Genomic DNA, 24,224 nt, shown 5'->3' on the forward strand with positions numbered 1-24,224 from the left:
CTCCCATTGAGGATGGGTGGCTGCTAGTCACGATGGACGTTGAAAGTTTATATACTGCCATACCGCATGAGAGCGGTCTTGAGGCAGTTAGTTATATGTTGGAAACTGCGTCTGACCATTCCAAAGAGCAGATACAGTTTATTTGTTCTTTGTTAGAAATTGTACTTAAATTCAATTACTTCAGATATGAGGAACAGTTTTATATGCAGTAGGAGAACAGAGGCGCCAGCAGGATAAAAGTGGATAAAAACTTTAAAATTTGCTGGGAGGAAGTGGTGGACCTACCTCCATAAAGCAGACACGAAAGACTGTCTGAATAGTAGTCACATTTATTAATTAGTACCCCAAAACAGTGCAACGCGTTTCGCAGGCCCAGCCCGCTTCATCAGGCAATAAAAATGGGGACAAGACAGAATTTAAGCAATAGCAGGTGTAACGCCTGCGTTACACCTGCTATTGCTGAAATTCTGTCTTGTCCCCATTTTTATTGCCTGATGAAGCGGGCTGGGCCTGCGAAACGCGTTGCACTGTTTTGGGGTACTAATTAATAAATGTGACTACTATTCAGACAGTCTTTCGTGTCTGCTTTATGGAGGTAGGTCCACCACTTCCTCCCAGCAAATTTTAAAGTTTTTATCCACTTTTATCCTGCTGGCGCCTCTGTTCTCCTACTGCTATACCGTGTCCACCCCTGGTGGAGGGGTGATCTACCCCCTTTCGCATCTACAGAGAGCGACTTCTTATCCCTGAGTGAGGACAGGTCTAATCTCCTCACCTGCCTATACAGTGGTTGCCTGTGTGGTAACCCATGTTTGTGAGTATAATTTTCTCACGATAACCTTTACTTCATTTATGCTTAACATACTACACTATATTGGGCTCTCGGTTTCTCTACTCTTTAGTTTTATATGCAGGTCAGGGGCACAGCTATGGGGTCGAATGTGACCCCGTCCTACGCAAATATCTATATGGGAGTTTATGAAGAAGTGTTTGTTTATCCAAGTGAGTTTTTTCAGAGATATGCAGTTCAATGGTTTTGTTACATAGATGATATTTTTTGTGTGTGGGCGGGGCCACATCGACCCTTTTGGAGTTTGTTGATCAACTGATGACAAAATGTCCAGACATTAGGCTTACTGTACACAGCAATGAACAAATTAGCTTTTTGGACACATTGGTTATGTGCAAGGACCAAAGATTGGTTACGGATCTCTATACTAAGCCCACGGATGTGAACTCCCTGTTACATTTTGGGAGTTTCCGTCCGTGCGCTACTAGAAGATCCGTCCCAGTTGGACAATTCCAAAGAGTACATAGGATTGTGGGTGAAGATGAGGTCAGGACACAGAGGATGGATCAAATGCAACAAAAGTTTATTAGTAGAGGCTATCCTGGGGATCTGGTCCAGGCGGCCAGGGTGACAGATGGCAGTTTGTAAGTCAGGAGACCGAGGGGCGATGTTCGGGAGCAAATACCGTTTGTCACTAGATATAATACACAGAGTGACTGCATAGCAAAAATAATTAAGAGACATTAGTATTTAGAGGCCCTAGAGGTCAGTCAAGGTCTAATCACAGAGGTACGTTTGCGTGCATGAACTGTGTTCATTGCAATTCAGTGATCAGGGGTGATCATATTGTACACCCCCTTAGAGGCACTAAATTTAAAATAAACGATTGTTTTACGTGTGATTCTAGCTATGTTGTATATGCATTGAAGTGCCCATGCGGACTGTTATATGTTGGACAGACCACACAAAAAATTAAAAACCGGTTGTCGTGGCATAAGCATGCTATTAGGGAATCCTTGACTGACCAAGCAGTGGCTTATCATCAGGCCCAACACCATGTTAGTCAATTGAGATATTTGATTATCAAGCAGGTTAGCCCACTTCGGAGAGGGGGTGATAGAGTTAAAAAACTGCTATATAGAGAGGAAATTTGGATTAAAAAGCTGGACACAATGGAACCGAGGGGCCTTAATAGAGAATTTGATTTATTACCTTTTATTTGATGTGGTCCGGGTTCCGTTGTGCCCAGCTTTGAGCATGATGTATGTTATTTTATATTTTGCTCACTCCGTAATATGTGTTGCGTAGATCATTTTAGACACAATATGCGCTGATTTACTTTGAATGTGATGGCTGACAGTGCGTGCGTGATGTATGCATGCAGTGGTAGCCTTTGATACTGATGCGTATTCATATATTGTCCTTCTCCTATGTTCCTGGCCACCCTCCGTGTCAGGTCTATGACGTATGGCTATGCAGAAGAATGTGCGCTAGCTAGATACTATGGAAGGCTTGCATAGTGGAATGGTATGCGGTGATTCTGGTTGGATCTCCTCCCATTGGCTGTCTTGGCCGCCGCCCTCCCTGGTTACATCTAACAGCGCAGTTGTTGCTGGGTGACGCGATGGGCGGAGGTATTCTCCGCACTACGCGTCATGTTGGTCAGTTCCCCATCAAGTCCACCGGAGCTGCGGCCTGGTGGGAGTGGCCCCAGCGCAGGGTGTGCGCCGGAGTGGAGGCGTCCGTTGGTGAGGTAGGAGAGGTGGGGGAGAGCTCAGTTTGAATCCTCCAACAGCAAAACCAGGATATTAGTCTCCCATCGGGGCCGCATAAGGTGAGACCCCAATGATTGGTTAGATAGATTTGGGAGTATATGACTGGTTATTCTGGGATGCTGCTGGGGTATATATACTTGCTGAAATTCATTGTTAGATTGTCTCTTGCACAGCATAGCTTGATAAAGGGGCGGCTGCCCTGAAACGTCGCTTTGATTGCTGTTATGCCTTTGAAGAGCTAATAAAAGAGCTATATGGAATGGATGGTACCGCTTTCCTTGTATTCTACGATTGAATGACTGGAGTGCAGCTGGTCATACCATGGCACATCTGCCTTGCATTATTGAGGAGTGCTCCACAACTACTTTCATGGGGGCTGTAGTGCAGACGCTTGTGTCCTCCGCATTCCCCACACAGCACTGCAAGTGGATCACAACTGCCGTGATCAGGGAAGACGTGTAGCGGCCAGATCGGGGACCCCAGGATACCTTTACCCTGGGGCCCCCGTGTCGCTTAAACCAGCCATGCTGTATGTCAGACAGTAATCCTCAGAGAAAGGAGACTACGGCTCCACACGCATTATTTGTACGGCATAAACATGATCTATACATGCATGTCAGGAACTGAGAATCCTGCGTGGCCAGGAGAGAGAGTATTTATGTAGCACTGACATCTTCTGCAGCACTGTACAGAGTACATAGTCATGTCACTGACTGTCCTCAGAGGAGCTCAAACTCTAATCCTACCATAGTCATAGTGTAATGTCCTACCATATTATTATTATGTATTTATATAGCACTGACATCTCCTGCAGCACTTTACAGAGTACATAGTCATGTCACTGACTGTCCTCAGAGGAGCTCACACTCTAATCCTACCATAGTCATAGTCTAATGTCCTACCATATTATTATTATTATGTATTTATATAGCACTGACATCTTCTGCAGCACATTACAGAGTACATAGTCATGTCACTGACTGTCCCCAGAGGAGCTGACACTCTAATCCTACCATAGTCATAGTCTAATGTCCTACCATATTATTATTATGTATTTATATAGCACAGACATCTTCTGCAGCACATTACAGAGTACATAGTCATGTCACTGACTGTCCTCAGAGGAGCTCACACTCTAATCCTACCATAGTCACAGTGTAATGTCCTACCATATTATTATTATGTATTTATATAGCACTGACATCTCCTGCAGCACATTACAGAGTACATAGTCATGTCACTGACTGTCCTCAGAGGAGCTCACACTCTAATCCTACCATAGTCATAGTGTAATGTCCTACCATATTATTATTATGTATTTATATAGCACTGACATCTCCTGCAGCACATTACAGAGTACATAGTCATGTCACTGACTGTCCTCAGAAGAGCTCAGACTCTAATCCTACCATAGTCATAGTTTAATGTCCTACCATATTATTATTATTATGTATTTATATAGCACTGACATCTTCTGCAGCACATTACAGAGTACATAGTCATGTCACTGACTGTCCTCAGAGGAGCTCACACTCTAATCCTACCATAGTCATAGTCTAATGTCCTACCATATTATTATTATGTATTTATATAGCACTGACATCTCCTGCAGCACATTACAGAGTACATAGTCATGTCACTGACTGTCCTCAGAAGAGCTCAGACTCTAATCCTACCATAGTCATAGTTTAATGTCCTACCATATTATTATTATTATGTATTTATATAGCACTGACATCTTCTGCAGCACATTACAGAGTACATAGTCATGTCACTGACTGTCCTCAGAGGAGCTCACAATCTAATCCTACCATAGTCACAGTCTAATGTCCTACCATATTATTATTATGTATTTATATAGCACTGACATCTCCTGCAGCACATTACAGAGTACATAGTCATGTCACTGACTGTCCTCAGAGGAGCTCACACTCTAATCCTACCATAGTCATAGTGTAATGTCCTACCATATTATTATTATGTATTTATATAGCACTGACATCTTCTGCAGCACATTACAGAGTACATAGTCATGTCACTGACTGTCCTCAGAGGAGCTCACACTCTAATCCTACCATAGTCATAGCCTAATGTCCTACCATATTATTATTATGTATTTATATAGCACTGACATCTTCTGCAGCACATTACAGAGTACATAGTCATGTCACTGACTGTCCTCAGAGGAGCTCACACTCTAATCCTACCATAGTCATAGTCTAATGTCCTACCATATTATTATTATGTATTTATATAGCACTGACATCTTCTGCAGCACATTACAGAGTACATAGTCATGTCACTGACTGTCCTCAGAGGAGCTCACACTCTAATCCTACCATAGTCATAGTCTAATGTCCTACCATATTATTATTATGTATTTATATAGCACAGACATCTCCTGCAGCACATTACAGAGTACATAGTCATGTCACTGACTGTCCCCAGAGGAGCTCACACTCTAATCCTACCATAGTCATAGTCTAATGTCCTACCATATTATTATTATATATTTATATAGCACTGACATCTTCTGCAGCACATTACAGAGTACATAGTCATGTGACTGACTGTCCTCAGAGGAGCTCACAATCTAATCCTACCATAGTCATAGTCTAATGTCCTACCATATTATTATTATGTATTTATATAGCACTGACATCTCCTGCAGCACTTTACAGAGTACATAGTCATGTCACTGACTGTCCTCAGAGGAGCTCACACTCTAATCCTACCATAGTCATAGCCTAATGTCCTACCATATTATTATTATGTATTTATATAGCACTGATATCTCCTGCAGCACATTACAGAGTACATAGTCATGTCATTGACTGTCCTCAGAGGAGCTCACACTCTAATCCTACCATAGTCATAGTCTAATGTCCTACCATATTATTATTATGTATTTATATAGCACTGACATCTTCTGCAGCACATCATTTCTCCTCAGTATTAGTATTTAACCACTTCACCACAACAGGTTACTTCCCCTTAAAAACCAGAGCAATTTTCACACATCACGCTCCTCCTATTCATTCACCAATAACTTTATCACTACTTATCACAGCAAAATGATCTTTATTTTGTTTTTTGTTTTTTACCACAAATTAGGCTTTCTTTGGGCAATACTTTGTGCTAAAAATTATTTTATCCTATGAGTTTTAAAGGGCATATTAACCTCCTTAGCGGTAACCCCGTGTGTGACACGGGGTAAGCCGCCGGAGGGTGCCGCTCAGGCCCTGCTGGGCCAATTTAAATAATTTTTTTTTTGCTGGACGCAGCTAGCACTTTGCTAGCTGCGCCAGCACCCTGATCGCCGCCGCCGTGCGCCCGATCGCCGTTATCCGGTGCGGCGCGCGCCCCCCCTCCCCCCAGACCCCTGCGCTGCCTGGCCAATCAGTGCCAGGCAGCGCCAAGGGGTGGATCGGGTCTCCCAATGACGTCCCGCCCCGTCGCCATGGCGACGGGGGAAGCCCTCCAGGAAATCCCGTTCTTTGAACGGGATTTCCTGATCGCCTATCGCCGGAGGCGATCGGCGGGGCTGGGGGGATGCCGCTGAGCAGCGGCTATCATGTAGCGAGCCCTGGGCTCGCTACATGATTTTAAAAAAAAAACTTAAAAAAAACTGCTGCGCTGCCCCCTGGCGGTATTTTTCATACCGCCAAGGGGGTTAAGAAAAAAAAATCATTTTTCAGTTTTCAGCTAGTTCAGTTCTAAAATAAAGTGTGCTACAGTAGGTAAAACCCACTTGTTTTATTTACCCGTTTGTTCCGGTTATTACAACATTTAAATTATGTTCCTGGTGCAATGTATGGCGATAATATTTTATCTGAAAGTAAAGGTATCTTTTTTCCGTTTTAAATCTCTTTATATTATATCACTAATTACAAGCCTTAATTTGCAAAAATAATAGTGATATGCCCTTATGACTTAAATATTTTCAAAAAATAAGGTAACAATTTATGGATTTTTTTAATTTTTTTTTAAAAGGTGTCACTTTTTTGTTGTTGTTAACAAATGTTTCATTTGGGTAAATATAGGGGAGGGGAAACTAAGGGGTTGAAATTAATGGAGGATTTTTTTTATTGTACTTGAATATATGTAGGTGTGTTCTTACTTTTTGGCCACTAGATGTCCCCACACTATCCTTTGTACTGAAGTACTGTAAAAATGTATTTTTACTTCCACTTTGTAAAGGACCACAGGCATCTTATTCCCTACAGGCACTTCCATCGGCTTTGGGAACATATGTTCTCATTCGCCTATTAGTACTCTGCCGTGGGAGGGTGTTGCGGGCCTGCATGCACGTGCGTTGCTGCCAACAGGCAGTTACATGTGTAACCTGATTTATCCGTTAGCACTGGGCTCCGGCTGAGAGGAATCCACCAGACACTGACTCAGATGAAATTATCAAAGATTTCACTGTAGCTTCAACCCGTAACACTTTAACAACACAATACACCTCCCTTACACATCACAGGTCAAAATACACAATCTTCTAATCTTCACAGCCAGTGCACTGGTAGAAGCTGCAGAATAAAAAAGTTAAGTTAAATACAAATTATATATGCTACAAAGCAGGGGCGTAGCTATAAATGACTGGGCCCCATAGCAACATTTTTTTATGCCCCCCCCCCCCCTCCCCACATGACCGTTCAACCCCACGGACTTCGAACCTCCCACCCAAACATTCCTCCAGGACCCTCCACCCCAACATTCCCACACCCCTGTAAGTACAGTATAAGTAGCCAGGTCAATAGGTGTCCCCAGAATAGGTGGCCGGGGGTATAGATGTCCCCAGAACAGGTAGCCAGGGGGAGAGATGTCCCCAGAACAGGTAGCCAGGGGGAGAGATGTCCCCAGAACAGGTAGCCAGGGGGAGAGATGTCCCCAGAACAGGTAGCCAGGGGTATATGTGCCCAGTATATGTAGGCAGGGGTACAGGGCCTGTTCTAGACCGGCACATATGAGGGGGCAGTCAAAAATGGGTAGGGGGCAACATGTTTGAGGAAAAAAAATTTTCAATGGGCGTGGCCATGATGTCATGTGGGTGGGCTAACTAATGTAGTTATACTAGCTAATGTACTTACATTAAAAAAAAATGAAGTAAATGTACATAATGACAGACAGCGTTTCCTCAGTAAATGCACGTAATGAGAGACAGCGTTTCCCCATTAAATGCACATAAGAGACAGCGTTTCACCAGTAAATGCTCGTAATGAAAGACAGCCTTTCCCCAGTAAATGCACATAATAAGAGACTGCTTTTCACCAGTAAATGCACATAATAAGAGACAGCTTTTCACCAGTAAATGCACATAATGAGAGACAGCTTTTCACCAGTAAATGCACATAATAAGAGACAGCTTTTCACCAGTAAATGCACATAATGACAAACAGCCAGTGTCCCTAGTATATGTAGCCAGGGATATATGTGCCCAGTATATGTAGCCAGAGGTATATGTGCCCAGTATATGTAGCCAGGGGGAATTTGTGCCCAGTATATGTAGTCGGGGGGTATATGTGCCCAGTATATGTAGTCAGGGGGGGTATATGTGCCCAGTATATGTAGCCAGGGGTATATGTGCCCAGTATATGTAGCCAGAGGTATATATGCCCAGTATATGTAGTCAGGGGGGATATATGTGCCCAGTATATGTAGTCAGGGGGGGTATATGTGTCCAGTATATGTAGCCAGGGGGGTATATGTGCCCAGCATATGTAGCCAGAGGTATATATGCCCAGTATATGTAGTCAGGGCTGGCATATGTGCCCAGTATATGTAGCCAGGGGGTATATGTGCCCAGTATATGTAGTCAGGGGGGGTATATGTCCCCAGTATATGTAGCCAGGGGTATATGTCCCCAGTATATGTAGCCAGGGGTATATGTGCCCAGTATATGTAGCCAGGGGTATATGTGCCCAGTACATGTAGCCAGGGGTATATGTGCCAGTATATGTAGCCAGGGGGGCCCACCCACCCACCTCCATCCACAGCAGCCATCAAGTCCCCCGGCCAGGCCATTCCCCAACCCCCACCCACCTCCGTCCACACAGCAGCCATCAAGTCTAGGACGTTCCCCAGCCCCCATCCACCCTCCACAGCAGCCAGCAGCACTAGACAGGCTGGCACATTAATTACTTACAAATGGCTGGCAGATTGTGTGGGGTCGGGTCGGGTCGCTCCGCTCTCATAGGCTCCTCTCCGCTCCGGCCTCCAGTCCAGACAGGCACAGGTCAGCAGCGCAGCGCAGCGCAACACACTACTAGGCAGGCGCCGCACTGTCCGCTCCCTCCCTCGCACACACGCACGTCAGTGACATCCCTCCTCTCTGGCTGGCCGGGCCCGGAAGCCGGAACTATAGAGTAACTGTCGGGCCCGGCCGCCAGGAGTATCATTGCGTCGCCAAGTAGTCCCCCTCCTCACCAGCCACCTTATCAGAGGAGGGGGGCCGGGGGGGCCCGCAGTTGTAAAATTATCGGGGGGAGGAGGGGGGTGGCGGGGGCCCAGACCGGACCGGACCTAAATTTAAAAAAAAAAAGTTGAAAAAAAAAGTTCTGATGTACGGACGGGCCCCCTGTGGCGTAGGGCCCTATAGCAGCGCTATGGCTGCTATACTTATTGCTACGCCACTGCTACAAAGGTCTTCTTGTACAACAATCAACCACTTTACAGCATGTTTACATCACAGTACTATTGAGGGGGCATGGGCTGGGGATGTTACCTCAACAGATCAGGACAGCTCCATCCCTGGACGTGTTTAAATCCAGACTGAAAACCCACCTGTTCAGTCTGGCATTTGCAGAAATATAACTTTTGTTGTGTGAATACTTCATCCTACTAATTACTGAATCTGAGAGAGCCTAAGCGCTTTGAGTCCTATGGGAGAAAAGCGCTATAGAAATGTTATTGTATTGTATTGTATTGTATAGTTCCTATAGGTGGGACAATAAAGACAATATTGCTACACACATTCAGATTCTGGAGTCAGGGTTGCTGGTTCTTCAGAGAGGTGGTTGCTGGGAACTCATTTGCTTTACTTATTTATACAGAGACATTTGTACTTTAGTGTTTGTTTTGTAAGACAGTTGTTGAGCTTTTTCCCTCTTTTTGTCTTCAGGTCGCTGGAGTAATTCCTACAAACTGACATACAGCTGGATTGGAACCGGTCATGTCATTTATAATGGATCTTTTTATTACAACAGAGCATTTACCCGCAACATCATCAAGTATGATATGAAGCAGCGGTACGTGGCGGCCTGGGCCATGCTCCACGACGTGGTCTATGAGGAGGCCACGCCCTGGAGGTGGAGGGGACACTCAGATATAGACTTTGCTATCGATGAGAATGGATTGTGGGTAATATACCCAGCCATAGATGAGGATGGCTTCCAGCAGGAAGTGATTGTGCTGAGCAGACTCAATGCTGCAGACCTGTCCACCCAGAAGGAGACAACATGGAGGACAGGCCTGAGGAAAGAGGCCTTCAGTAATTGCTTTGTCATCTGTGGAGTTCTCTACGCCGTGGACAGTAACAACAAGAAAACCGCCAACATATCTTATGCCTTCGACACTCATACAAACACTCAGCTCGTCCCAAGGCTGCTGTTTGAGAACAAATATTCATATACCACTCAGATAGATTATAACCCCAAAGACCGTCTCCTGTATGCCTGGGACAATGGCCATCAGGTCACCTATAATGTCATATTCGCATACTGACCTTCTCCATTGAAGAAAATGGGCATTTCCGATGGTTTGTTCTGAGCAGTTGGAGATTTCTTTTAGGCATCTGAACACATTTATGCTTCTCTATATCACATTTATTATTTAGCTACTATTCTTTAGTCTTTATAAATTCAAGATTGCTGGACAAAAAATCCAATCTCTTTGCTATATGATAAAGCTGAATACACATGAAGAAGACACTACTCCTCATTGACTGTAGCATCGCTCTGAGGGCTGCTTCACACTGGGGTGCTTCTCAGCGCTTTGCTGGTCGCTGGCGATCACCAAAGCGCTGCTGCTAATGTATCCCTATGGGATCATGCTCACTGCAGCGTTCACGATTTGCCTAAATCACAAACGTGTCGCATGCAGTGCTTTAGGGCGATTGCGATGTGACTCACGTTGTATTGAATTGGAATCACACCGCAAATTGAAGCAGAATCGCAACACAAAGACGCTATTGTGGTTGCGATTGCGATTTGTGTTAAGAGTGTGAACTAGTCCTAACACCTGTGCCATGTGGGATACCCTCTGTGTATTATATACATGTGTGGGATATCCTCTGTGTATTTATATACATGTGTGGGATATCCTCTGTGTATTTATATACAGGTGTGGGATATCCTCTGTGTATTATATACAGGTGTGGGATATCCTCTGTGTATTATATACAGGTGTGGGATATCCTCTGTGTATTATATACAGGTGTGGGATATCCTCTGTGTATTATATACAGGTGTGGGATATCCTCTGTGTATTATATACAGGCAGCTGTGGGATATCCTCTGTGTATTATATACAGGTGTGGGATATCCTCTGTGTATTATATACAGGCAGCTGTGGGATATCCTCTGTGTATTATATACAGGCAACTGTGGGATATCCTCTGTGTATTATATACAGGTGTGGGATATCCTCTGTGTATTATATACTGGCAGGTGTGGGATATCCTCTGTGTATTACATACTGGCAGGTGTGAGATATCCTCTGTGTATCACATACTGGCAGGTGTGGAATATCCTCAGAGGATATCCCACATGGCACACCTGCCTGTATACAAATACACAGAGGATATCCCACACTGCACAGCTGCCTGTATATATATATATATACAGAGGATATCCCACAGCTGCCTGTATATAAATACACAGAGGATATCCCACAGCTGCCTGTATATATATATATATACACAGAGGATATCCCACAGCTGCCTGTATATAAATACACAGAGGATATCCCACAGCTGCCTGTATATAATACACAGAGGATATCCCACACTGCACAGCTGCCTGTATATACATACACAGAGGATATCCCACAGCTGCCTGTATATAAATACACAGAGGATATCCCACAGCTGCCTGTATATATATATATATATATATACACAGAGGATATCCCACAGCTGCCTGTATATAAATACACAGAGGATATCCCACAGCTGCCTGTATATAATACACAGAGGATATCCCACAGCTGTATATAAATACACAGAGGATATCCCACACCTGTATATAATACACGAGGATATCCCACAGCTGCCTGTATATAAATACACAGAGGATATCCCACAGCTGCCTGTATATAATACACAGAGGATATCCCACAGCTGTATATAAATACACAGAGGATATCCCACACCTGTATATAATACACGAGGATATCCCACAGCTGCCTGTATATAAATACACAGAGGATATCCCACAGCTGCCTGTATATAATACACAGAGGATATCCCACAGCTGTATATAAATACACAGAGGATATCCCACAGCTGTATATAATACACAGAGGATATCCCACAGCTGTATATAATACACAGAGGATATCCCACAGCTGCCTGTATATAAATACACAGAGGATATCCCACAGCTGCCAGTATATAATACACAGAGGATATCCCACATGGCACACCTGCCTGTATATAATACAAAGCATATAATATACAGCTGTGGGATATCATCTGTGTATTTAAATACAGGCAACTGTGGGATATCCTCTGTGTATTTATATACAGGCAGCTGTGGGATATCCTCTGTGTATTTATATACAGGCAACTGTGGGATATCCTCTGTGTATTTATATACAGGCAACTGTGGGATATCTTCTGTGTATTTATATACAGGCGTGGGATATCCTCTGTGTATTTATATACAGCTGTGGGATATCCTCTGTGTATTTATATACAGGCAACTGTGGGATATCCTCTGTGTATTTATATACAGGCAACTGTGGGATATCTTCTGTGTATTTATATACAGGCGTGGGATATCCTCTGTGTATTTATATACAGCTGTGGGATATCCTCTGTGTATTTATATACAGGCAGCTGTGGAATATCCTCTGTGTATATATATACAGGCAGCTGTGGGATATCCTCTGTGTATTTATATACAGGCAGCTGTGGGATATCCTCTGTGTATTTATATACAGGCAGGTGTGGAATATCCTCTGTGTATTTATATACAGGCAGCTGTGGGATATCCTCTGTGTATTTATATACAGGCAGCTGTGGGATATCCTCTGTGTATTTATATACAGCTGTGGGATATCCTCTGTGTATTTATATACAGCTGTGGGATATCCTCTGTGTATTTATATACAGCTGTGGGATATCCTCGGTGTATTTATATACAGCTGTGGGATATCCTCTGTGTATTTATATACAGCTGTGGGATATCCGCTGTGCATTTATATACAGGCAGCTGTGGGATATACTCTGTGTATTTATATACAGCTGTGGGATATCCTCTGTGTATTAATATACAGCTGTGGGATATCCTCTGTGTATTTATATACAGGCAACTGTGGGATATCCTCTGTGTATTATATAAAGGCAGCTGTGGGATATCCTCTGTGTATTATATACAGGTGTGGGATATCCTCTGTGTATTTATATACAGGCAGCTGTGGGATATCCTCTGTGTATTTATATACAGGCAACTGTGGGATATCCTCTGTGTATTTATATACAGGCAACTGTGGGATATCCTATATATATACATATATATATATATATATATATATATATATATATATATATATATATATATATATATATATATATATATATATATATATATATATATATGCAGCTGTGGGATATCCTCTGAGTATTATATACAGCTGTGGGATATCCTCTGTGTATTATATACAGGCAGCTGTGGGATATCCTCTGTGTATTTATATACAGGCAACTGTGGGATATCCTCTGTGTATTTATATACAGCTGTGGAATATCCTCCGTGTATTTATATACAGGCAACTGTGGGATATCCTATATATATATATATATATATATATATATATATATATATATATATATATATATATATATATATATATATATATATATGCAGCTGTGGGATATCCTCTGTGTATTATATACAGCTGTGGGATATCCTCTGTGTATTATATACAGGCAGCTGTGGGATATCCTCTGTGTATTATATACAGGTGTGGGATATCCGCTGTGCATTTATATACAGGCAGCTGTGGGATATCCTCTGTGTATTTATATACAGGCAGCTGTGGGATATCCTCTGTGTATGTATATACAGGCAGCTGTGGGATATCCTCTGTGTATGTATATACAGGCAGCTGTGGGATATCCTCTGTGTATTTATATACAGGTGTGGGATATCCTCTGTGTATATATATCCAGGCAGCTGTGGGATATCCTCTGTGTATTTATATACAGGCAGCTGTGGGATATCCTCTGTGTATATATATATACAGGCAGCTGTGGGATATCCTCTGTGTATTATATACAGGCAGCTGTGGGATATCCTCTGTATTTATATACAGGCAGCTGTGGGATATCCTCTGTGTATTTATATACAGCTGTGGGATATCCTCTGTGTATTTATATACAGCTGTGGGATATCCTCTGTGTATTTATATACAGCTGTGGGATATCCTCTGTGTATTTATATAAAGGTGTGGGATATCCTCTGTGTATATACAGGTCCTTCTAAAAAAAATTAGCATATTGTGATAAAGTTTATTATTTTCTGTAATGTACTGATTAACATTAGACTTTCATATATTTTAGATTCATTACACACATCTGAAGTAGTTCAAGCCTTTTATTGTTTTAATATTGATGATTTTGGCATACAGCTCATGAAAACCCAAAATTCCTATCTCAAAAAAATTAGCATATCATGAAAAAACAAGCTATCAACCTAATCATCTGAATCAACTAATTAACTCTAAACACCTTCAAAAGATTCCTGAGGCTTTTAAAAACTCCCAGCCTGGTTCATTACTCAAAACCGCAATCATGGGTAAGACTGCCGACCTGACTGCTGTCCAGAAGGCCATCATTGACACCCTCAAGCAAGAGGGTAAGACACAGAAAGACATTTATGAACGAATAGGCTGTTCCCGGAGTGCTGTATCAAGGCACCTCAGTGGGAAGTCTGTGGGAAGGAAAAAGCTGCATTGAAATATTAAAACAATAAAAGGCTTGAACTACTTCAGTTGTAGTGTAATGAATCTAAAATATATGAAAGTCTAATGTTTATCAGTACATTACAGAAAATAATGAACTTTATCACAATATGCTAATTTTTTTAGAAGGACCTGTATATATACAGGCAGGTGTGCAGGGTGAGCTATCCTCTGTGTGTTTATATGCAGGTGTGGGAAAATCTCTGTGTATTTACTGTATATACAGGCAGCTGTGGGATATCCTCTGTGTGTTTATATACAGCTGTGGGGTATCCTCTGTGTGTTTATATACAGCTGTGGGATATCCTCTGTGTATTTATATACAGCTGTGGGATATCCTCTGTGTATTTATATACAGGCAGCTGTGGGATATCCTCTGTATTTATATACAGCTGTGGGATATCCTCTGTATGTTTATATACAGCTGTGGGGTATCATCTGTGTATATATATATATACAGTGGAGGAAATAATTATTTGACCCCTTCACTCATTTTGTAAGTTTGTCCAATGACAAAGAAATGAAAAGTCTCATAACAGTATCATTTCAATGGTAGGTTTATTTTAACAGTGGCAGATAGCACATCAAAAGGAAAATCGAAAAAATAACCTTAAAGTGAACCTCCGGACTAAAAATCGACTCAGCAGCACTGAAAAGGCCTGGTGTTTCTTTAACAGTTTCACAGCATCAGAACTTTGTTTCTCTTATACAAGCCTTATTTTTAGCTGCACAGAAGAAAACTGCCCGGGCTTTTTTCTCCTGATGCTGTGCAAAGCATGATGGGATTTCTGATTTTGTTGTTCTCGTTCAGCTGTTTTGGTGCAATTTTTTTTTTTTTTTACATTTTGAATTTGACATTTGAAGCCTAGTGTGTGCAGCTGGGAGGGGTTATCAGGACACAGGACAGTTGGAACTGTGTCTCCTGCTCCTTGTCACCTCCTTTCAACCAAAAAGATGGCTGCCCCCATGACAAAGATTGCAGCCCCCATGTATCACAAACATTTGCCTGTTCTTTTAAAACAGGGTGGGTAAGAGATTATATTACCTATCTATTCTAATTAACATAACTAATGTAACTTAATGACAGTATGCTTGTTTAGGCTGAAGTTCCCCTTTAAATAAAAGATAGCAACTGATTTGCATTTCATTGAGTGAAATAAGTTTTTGAACCCCTACCAACCATTAAGAGTTCTGGCTCCCACAGAGTGGTTAGACACTTCTACTCAATTAGTCACCCTCATTAAGGACACCTGTCTTAACTAGTCACCTGTATAAAAGACACCTGTCCACAGAATCAATCAATCAAGCAGACTCCAAACTCCCCAACATGGGAAAGACCAAAGAGCTGTCCAAGGATGTCAGAGACAAAATTGTAGACCTGCACAAGGCTGGAATGGGCTACAAAACCATTAGCAAGAAGCTGGGAGAGAAGGTGACAACTGTTGGTGCGATTGTTCGAAAATGGAAGGAGCACAAAATGACCATCAATCGACCTCGCTCTGGGGCTCCACGCAAGATCTCACCTCGTGGGGTGTCAATGGTTCTGAGAAAGGTGAAAAAGCATCCTAGAACTACACGGGAGGAGTTAGTGAATGACCTCAAATTAGCAGGGACCACAGTCACCAAGAAAACCATTGGAAACACATTACACCGCAATGGATTAAAATCCGGCAGGGCTTGCAAGGTTCCCCTGCTCAAGAAGGCACATGTGCAGGCCCGTCTGAAGTTTGCCAATGAACACCTGAATGATTCTGTGAGTGACTGGGAGAAGGTGCTGTGGTCTGATGAGACCAAAATAGAGCTCTTTGGCATTAACTCAACTCGCTGTGTTTGGAGGAAGAAAAATGCTGCCTATGACCCCCAAAACACCGTCCCCACCGTCAAGCATGGGGGTGGAAACATTTTGCTTTGGGGGTGTTTTTCTGCAAAAGGGCACAGGACAACTTAATCGCATTAACGGGAAAATGGACGGAGCCATGTATCGTGAAATCCTGAACGACAACCTCCTTCCCTCTGCCAGGAAACTGAAAACGGGTCGTGGATGGGTGTTCCAGCACGACAATGACCCAAAACATACAGCAAAGGCAACAAAGGAGTGGCTCAAGAAGAAGCACATTAAGGTCATGGAGTGGCCTAGTCAGTCTCTGGACCTTAACCTTCCTGGCGGTAAGCCCGAACTGAGTTCGGGCTATGCCGCCGGAAGGCACCGCTCAGGCCCCGCTGGGCCGATTTGCATAATTTTTTTTTTGCTGCACGCAGCTAGCACTTTGCTAGCTGCGTGCAGTGCCCGATCGCCGCCGCTACCCGCCGATCCGCCGCAATTCCTCTCGCCGCGGCCGCCCCCCCCCCCCAGACCCCGTGCGCTGCCTGGCCAATCAGTGCCAGGCAGCGCTATGGGGCAGATCGGAGTCCCCTCTGACGTCACGACGTCGATGACGTCGGTGACGTCATCCCGCCCGTCGCCATGGCGACGGGGGAAGCCCTCCAGGAGATCCCGTTCTTTCAACGGGATCTCCGGATCTCCGATCGCCGGCGGCGATCGGAGGGGCTGGGGGGATGCCGCTGAGCAGCGGCTATCATGTAGCAAGACTTTGTCTCGCTACATGAAAAAAAAAAAAAAAAATTTAAAAAAAAAGATTTGCTGCCCCCTGGCGATTTTTTTGCAAACCGCCAGGAGGGTTAATCCAATAGAAAACCTATGGAGGGAGCTCAAGCTCAGAGTTGCACAGAGACAGCCTTGAAACCTTAGGGATTTAGAGATGATCTGCAAAGAGGAGTGGACCAACATTCCTCCTAAAATGTGTGCAAACTTGGTCATCAATTACAAGAAACGTTTGACCTCTGTGCTTGCAAACAAGGGTTTTTCCACTAAGTATTAAGTCTTTTATTGTTAGAGGGTTCAAAAACTTATTTCACTCAATGAAATGCAAATCAGTTGCTATCTTTTATTTAGGGTTATTTTTTCGATTTTCCTTTTGATGTGCTATCTGCCACTGTTAAAATAAATCTACCATTGAAATGATACTGTTCTGAGACTTTTCATTTCTTTGTCATTGGACAAACTTACAAAATCAGTGAGGGGTCAAATAATTATTTCCTCCACTGTATATACAGGCAGGTAATCCCCTCATCAGAATGCCATCCAGGTGGTAATATTGTGTTGCTGGTTATGCGGTGCGAGTGGGAATGAGTTGGCAGCAGAGCTGCTGCTCGAATATCTAAGAAAACAGAAAACTACGGTATGCATATTTTTTATAATCAGCTGTGATAAAAATAAACCTCTCTCTATATATATAAATGTATACTTACCTATAAACAGACAGGAACCTCTTTAGACCATTTTCTGTAGGGCAGTATATGTGGAGCTGGGCTCCTCCTCTCTGGGGTTTAGCACCCTGCTTCGAGAGCTGTGATTGGTGCAGTGAAGCCAAGTGGGCGGAGTTTGGCAAGCTGTATTTGTACTATTTCTATATTGATATGTTCTATATGCTGAGTAACATCATTAGTGGCTTTAATTTGCTAGTCTGACAGGACAATGATGGCTGCCCCAGACTGGAACCTGCATACAATGATGGCTGCCCCAGACTGGAACCTGCATACAATAATGGCTGCCCCAGACTGGAACCTGCATACAATAATGGCTGCCCCAGACTGGAACCTGCATACAATAATGGCTGCCCCAGACTGGAACCTGCATACAATAATGGCTGCCCCAGACTGGAACCTGCATACAATAATGGCTGCCCCAGACTGGAACCTGCATACAATAATGGCTGCCCCAGACTGGAACCTGCATACAATAATGGCTGCCCCAGACTGGAACCTGCATACAATAATGGCTGCCCCAGACTGGAACCTGCATACAATAATGGCTGCCCCAGACTGGAACCTGCATACAATAATGGCTGCCCCAGACTGGAACCTGCATACAATAATGGCTGCCCCAGACTGGAACCTGCATACAATAATGGCTGCCCCAGACTGGAACCTGCATACAATAATGGCTGCCCCAGACTGGAACCTGCATACAATAATGGCTGCCGCAGACTGGAACCTGCGTACAATAATGGCTGCCGCAGACTGGAACCTGCGTACAATAATGGCTGCCGCAGACTGGAACCTGCGTACAATAATGGCTGCCCCAGACTGGAACCTGCGTACAATAATGGCTGCCCCAGACTGGAACCTGCGTACAATAATGGCTGCCCCAGACTGGAACCTGCATACAATAATGGCTGCCCCAGACTGGAACCTGCATACAATAATGGCTGCCGCAGACTGGAACCTGCGTACAATAATGGCTGCCGCAGACTGGAACCTGCATACAATAATGGCTGCCCCAGACTGGAACCTGCATACAATAATGGCTGCCCCAGACTGGAACCTGCATACAATAATGGCTGCCCCAGACTGGAACCTGCATACAATAATGGCTGCCCCAGACTGGAACCTGCATACAATAATGGCTGCCGCAGACTGGAACCTGCGTACAATAATGGCTGCCGCAGACTGGAACCTGCGTACAATAATGGCTGCCCCAGACTGGAACCTGCGTACAATAATGGCTGCCCCAGACTGGAACCTGCGTACAATAATGGCTGCCCCAGACTGGAACCTGCGTACAATAATGGCTGCCCCAGACTGGAACCTGCATACAATAATGTCTGCCCCAGACTGGAACCTGCATACAATAATGGCTGCCCCAGACTGGAACCTGCATACAATAATGGCTGCCCCAGACTGGAACCTGCATACAATAATGGCTGCCCCAGACTGGAACCTGCATACAATAATGGCTGCCCCAGACTGGAACCTGCGTACAATAATGGCTGCCGCAGACTGGAACCTGCGTACAATAATGGCTGCCGCAGACTGGAACCTGCGTACAATAATGGCTGCCCCAGACTGGAACCTGCATACAATAATGGCTGCCCCAGACTGGAACCTGCGTACAATAATGGCTGCCCCAGACTGGAACCTGCATACAATAATGGCTGCCACAGACTGGAACCTGCATACAATAATGGCTGCCCCAGACTGGAACCTGCATACAATAATGGCTGCCCCAGACTGGAACCTGCATACAATAATGGCTGCCCCAGACTGGAACCTGCATACAATAATGGCTGCCCCAGACTGGAACCTGCATACAATAATGGCTGCCCCAGACTGGAACCTGCATACAATAATGGCTGCCGCAGACTGGAACCTGCGTACAATAATGGCTGCCGCAGACTGGAACCTGCGTACAATAATGGCTGCCCCAGACTGGAACCTGCATACAATAATGGCTGCCCCAGACTGGAACCTGCGTACAATAATGGCTGCCCCAGACTGGAACCTGCATACAATAATGGCTGCCCCAGACTGGAACCTGCATACAATAATGGCTGCCCCAGACTGGAACCTGCATACAATAATGGCTGCCCCAGACTGGAACCTGCATACAATAATGGCTGCCCCAGACTGGAACCTGCATACAATAATGGCTGCCCCAGACTGGAACCTGCATACAATAATGGCTGCCGCAGACTGGAACCTGCGTACAATAATGGCTGCCGCAGACTGGAACCTGCGTACAATAATGGCTGCCCCAGACTGGAACCTGCATACAATAATGGCTGCCCCAGACTGGAACCTGCGTACAATAATGGCTGCCGCAGACTGGAACCTGCGTACAATAATGGCTGCCGCAGACTGGAACCTGCATACAATAATGGCTGCCCCAGACTGGAACCTGCATACAATAATGGCTGCCCCAGACTGGAACCTGCATACAATAATGGCTGCCCCAGACTGGAACCTGCATACAATAATGGCTGCCCCAGACTGGAACCTGCATACAATAATGGCTGCCCCAGACTGGACTTTGTATACAATGATGCTCGGCCGCCTCCTGCTGGTAGCTAAGGGGTAGTACATCTGCTATAGAGCAGAGATGCTCGATAAGATGCTAATTATTCTGGCTTGCAAGCATCATGCAAATTGTATGCAGTGTGGAACTGGACCAACCAAAATTGACAGCAAATTAATTTGCCCTATTCCAAGCTTCAATCATCCTCCTGTCAGCTGTGATTGGCTCTGTTTAAAGAGACACTGTAGCCTCAAGAAAACCCCAATCATTAGCATTAATGTCCTTCATGAAACGCCGCATCCCCCGCAGCTGAACTCTCAATTAATACCCCGAAATCCCCGGGGGAAGATTAAGCTTCCTTGTAGAGGCAGAACTTTGAGCAGTAGCTCCGCCTCCACTCACATCAGTCTGTGCGGATCTCCGCCTCCTCCCGCCCCTCTGTCTTTGGGCAGTAGCTCTGCCTCCACTCACATCAGTCTGTGCGGATCTCTGCCTCCTCCCGCCTCTGTCTTCTTTCACTGAGAAGGAAGGGGCGGCGATCAGCGCAGATTGATTGGTCTGGAGGCAGAGCTACAACGCGAAGCTCCACCTCCTCCCGACCCCTCTGTCTTTGAGCAGTAGCTCCGCCTCCACTCACATCAGTCTGTGCGGATCTCCGCCTTCTCCCTCCCCTCTGTCTTTGGGCAGTAGCTCCGCCTCCACTCACATCAGTCTGTGCGGATCTCCGCCTCCTCCCGCCCCTCTGTCTTTGGGCAGTAGCTCTGCCTCCACTCACATCAGTCTGTGCGGATCTCCGCCTCCTCCGTCTTTGGGCAGTAGCTCTGCCTCCACTCACATCAGTCTGTGCGGATCTCCGCCTCCTCCCGCCCCTCTGTCTTTGGGCAGTAGCTCTGCCTCCACTCACATCAGTCTGTGCGGATCTCCGCCTCCTCCCGCCTCTGTCTTCTTTCACTGAGAAGGAAGGGGCGGCGATCAGCGCAGATTGATTGGTCTGGAGGCAGAGCTACAACGCGAAGCTCCGCCTCCTCCCGCCTCTCTGTCTTCTTTCACTGAGAAGGGAGGGGCGGCGATCAGTGCAGATTGATTGGTCTGGAGGCAGAGCTACAACGCGAAGCTGGAAAGTCGTGGATTTTTGCCCCGGGATTTAAGGATTTTAATTGAGAGTTTAGCGGCGGGGATGCAGCGTCACGCAGGGCATTAATGCTAATGAAGATTGTTTGAGGCTTCAGAGTCTCTGTAATTTTACCATAATTTCTTTGTCATTATTATTGATTTATACTGTATAGCGCCAGCGTCATTGGCCATCCTCACTAGTAAAGCAAGAATGGGCGGCTCGGTCCTCACTAGGTATGGATGCTTTATGAATGTGGGCTGCGGAAGGGGGAGGGGCTAACACAACCACATCACCCCACATCCAACACTTCGATACTTCCTCCTTCGGGCTGTGAAGACGGAGCACAGCATGGAGCGCAGCGGCCAGAGGCGGAGACTATCACTGTATAAAGCGTTTCTATTCAGTACTTACTGAACATATTCACACGTGTAAGCTGTAGTTGGGAGGGGCTACCTCACCCGTGTCACCCCGCATCCAACACTTCGATACTTCCTCCTTCAGGCTGTGAAGAGGGAACACAGCATGGAGCGCAGCGGCAAGAGGCGGAGACTATCACTGTATAAAGCGTTTCTATTCAGTACTTTCTGAACATATTCACACTTGTAAGCTGTAGTTGGGAGGGGCTACCTCACCCGTGTCACTCCACGTCCAACATTCCGATACTTCCTCCTTCGAGCTGTGAAGACGGAGCACAGCAGGGAGCACAGCATGGAGCCAGAGGCGGAGACTATCACTGTATAAAGCGTTTCTATTCAGTACTTACTGAACATATTCACACGTGTAAGCTGTAGTTGGGAGGGGCTACCTCACCCGTGTCACCCCGCATCCAACACTTCGATACTTCCTCCTTCAGGCTGTGAAGACGGAGCACAGCATGGAGCACGGCGGCCAGAGGCGGAGACTATCACTGTATAAAGCGTTTCTATTCAGTACTTTCTGAACATATTCACACTTGTAAGCTGTAGTTGGGAGGGGCTACCTCACCCGTGTCACTCCGCGTCCAACACTTCGATACTTCCTCCTTCAGGCTGTGAAGACGGAGCACAGCAGGGAGCACAGCATGGAGCCAGAGGCGGAGACTATCACTGTATAAAGCGTTTCTATTCAGTACTTTCTGAACATATTCACACTTGTAAGCTGTAGTTGGGAGGGGCTACCTCACCCGTGTCACCCCGCATCCAACACTTCGATACTTCCTCCTTCAGGCTGTGAAGAGGGAACACAGCATGGGGCGCAGCGGCCAGAGGCGGAGACTATCACTGTATAAAGCGTTTCTATTCAGTACTTTCTGAACATATTCACACTTGTAAGCTGTAGGGGAGGGGCTACCTCACCCGTGTCACTCCACGTCCAACATTCCGATACTTCCTCGGAACACCGCATGGAGCCAGAGGTGGAGACCATCGCTGTATAAAGCACGAGTCCTGATAAAGTATCGTGTGAGGATTACAGTTGGTTGTGTGATTCAAATAGTTCCAAGTTGATGCAAGAGTGTGCAATATTGTATATACATGTATGCAGCTTGAAAATGGATAAATGGAATGGAGCCAAGGTGAGATCCAATTAGTCCATTTTAAAGTTGATCAACTAATCACAAATGTTTCCAAGTTGATGCAAATTGTGTTGTTGTTTGTAAGAAGCTTAGAACTGGACAGCAATCCAATTGGCAGAAGCTGCCTTTCGCTGCTCAGGTCTCAGGCTTGGAGCCACTAGAGCCGCTCCAGCAGCGATTTCTCCTTCCTAGGAATCACCAGCGTTTCCATGGCTAGGCTAATGAAATCCTATGGCGGAGATTCCACAGGAGCGATTGTGATTTGGAGCGATTTATTCCAGGGAATGCCGGGGAGTAAAAACGCATTCTCTGCAATCGCTGGTTTAGTAATCCCTCTTACAACCGGAGGTGAGGATGATGTGCGATCTCCAGTGGCTCCAGCTGCCAACAAACTGCCACAGCACCTTGGAAAGAATTGGAATGAATTGATGATTTCATGTTTTCACACCCAGTCTGAGGTCCGACCATTTATCTCTCTTTTTGAATAACTTGAAGCCCTGGAGAAAATAAAAAGGTGATTTAATGAAACGTGTGTGTTGCCCATGATTTTCTGTCTCGTGAGATTTATCAGTAGGAAAGCTACTTCTACTCTACTCTTCACTGACCCTTGCTGCCCACCAGCTACGCCAACTACTCTACTCTTAACTGATCCCTGCTGCCCACCAGCTACGCAAAGTACCTTACACTTCACTAACCCCTGATGCCCACCAGTTACACTGCACTAACCCCTGATGCCCACCAGCTACACTACACTATCCCCTGATGCCCGTTAGCTACACTGCACTAACCACTGCTGCCCACAAGCTACACCGCACTAACCCTTGATGCCCACCAGCTACACTGCATAAAACGTGATACCCTCCAGCTACACTGCACTAACTCCTGCTGCCCACCAGCTACACTGCACTAACCCATGATACCCACCAGCTACACTGCACTAACTCCTGCTGCCC

The 24,224-nt window shown here is 45.1% G+C and overlaps 1 protein-coding gene across 1 annotated transcript in view; it reads left to right on the plus strand.

Annotated features, from left to right (window-relative positions):
* Positions 1–10,434, plus strand: part of OLFML2B (olfactomedin like 2B) — a 195,913-nt gene extending 185,479 nt beyond the window's left edge. The window contains exon 8 of the mRNA XM_068251777.1: positions 9,689–10,434. Within this exon, the coding sequence (XP_068107878.1) occupies positions 9,689–10,290 (602 nt within the window). The 3' untranslated portion in view covers positions 10,291–10,434. The remainder of the gene's footprint in view (positions 1–9,688) is intronic.
* Positions 10,435–24,224: the final 13,790 nt, after the last annotated feature.

This window comes from Hyperolius riggenbachi, chromosome 9 (genome assembly GCF_040937935.1).
Source record: "Hyperolius riggenbachi isolate aHypRig1 chromosome 9, aHypRig1.pri, whole genome shotgun sequence".
In the NCBI taxonomy this organism is placed as follows: domain Eukaryota; kingdom Metazoa; phylum Chordata; class Amphibia; order Anura; family Hyperoliidae; genus Hyperolius; species Hyperolius riggenbachi.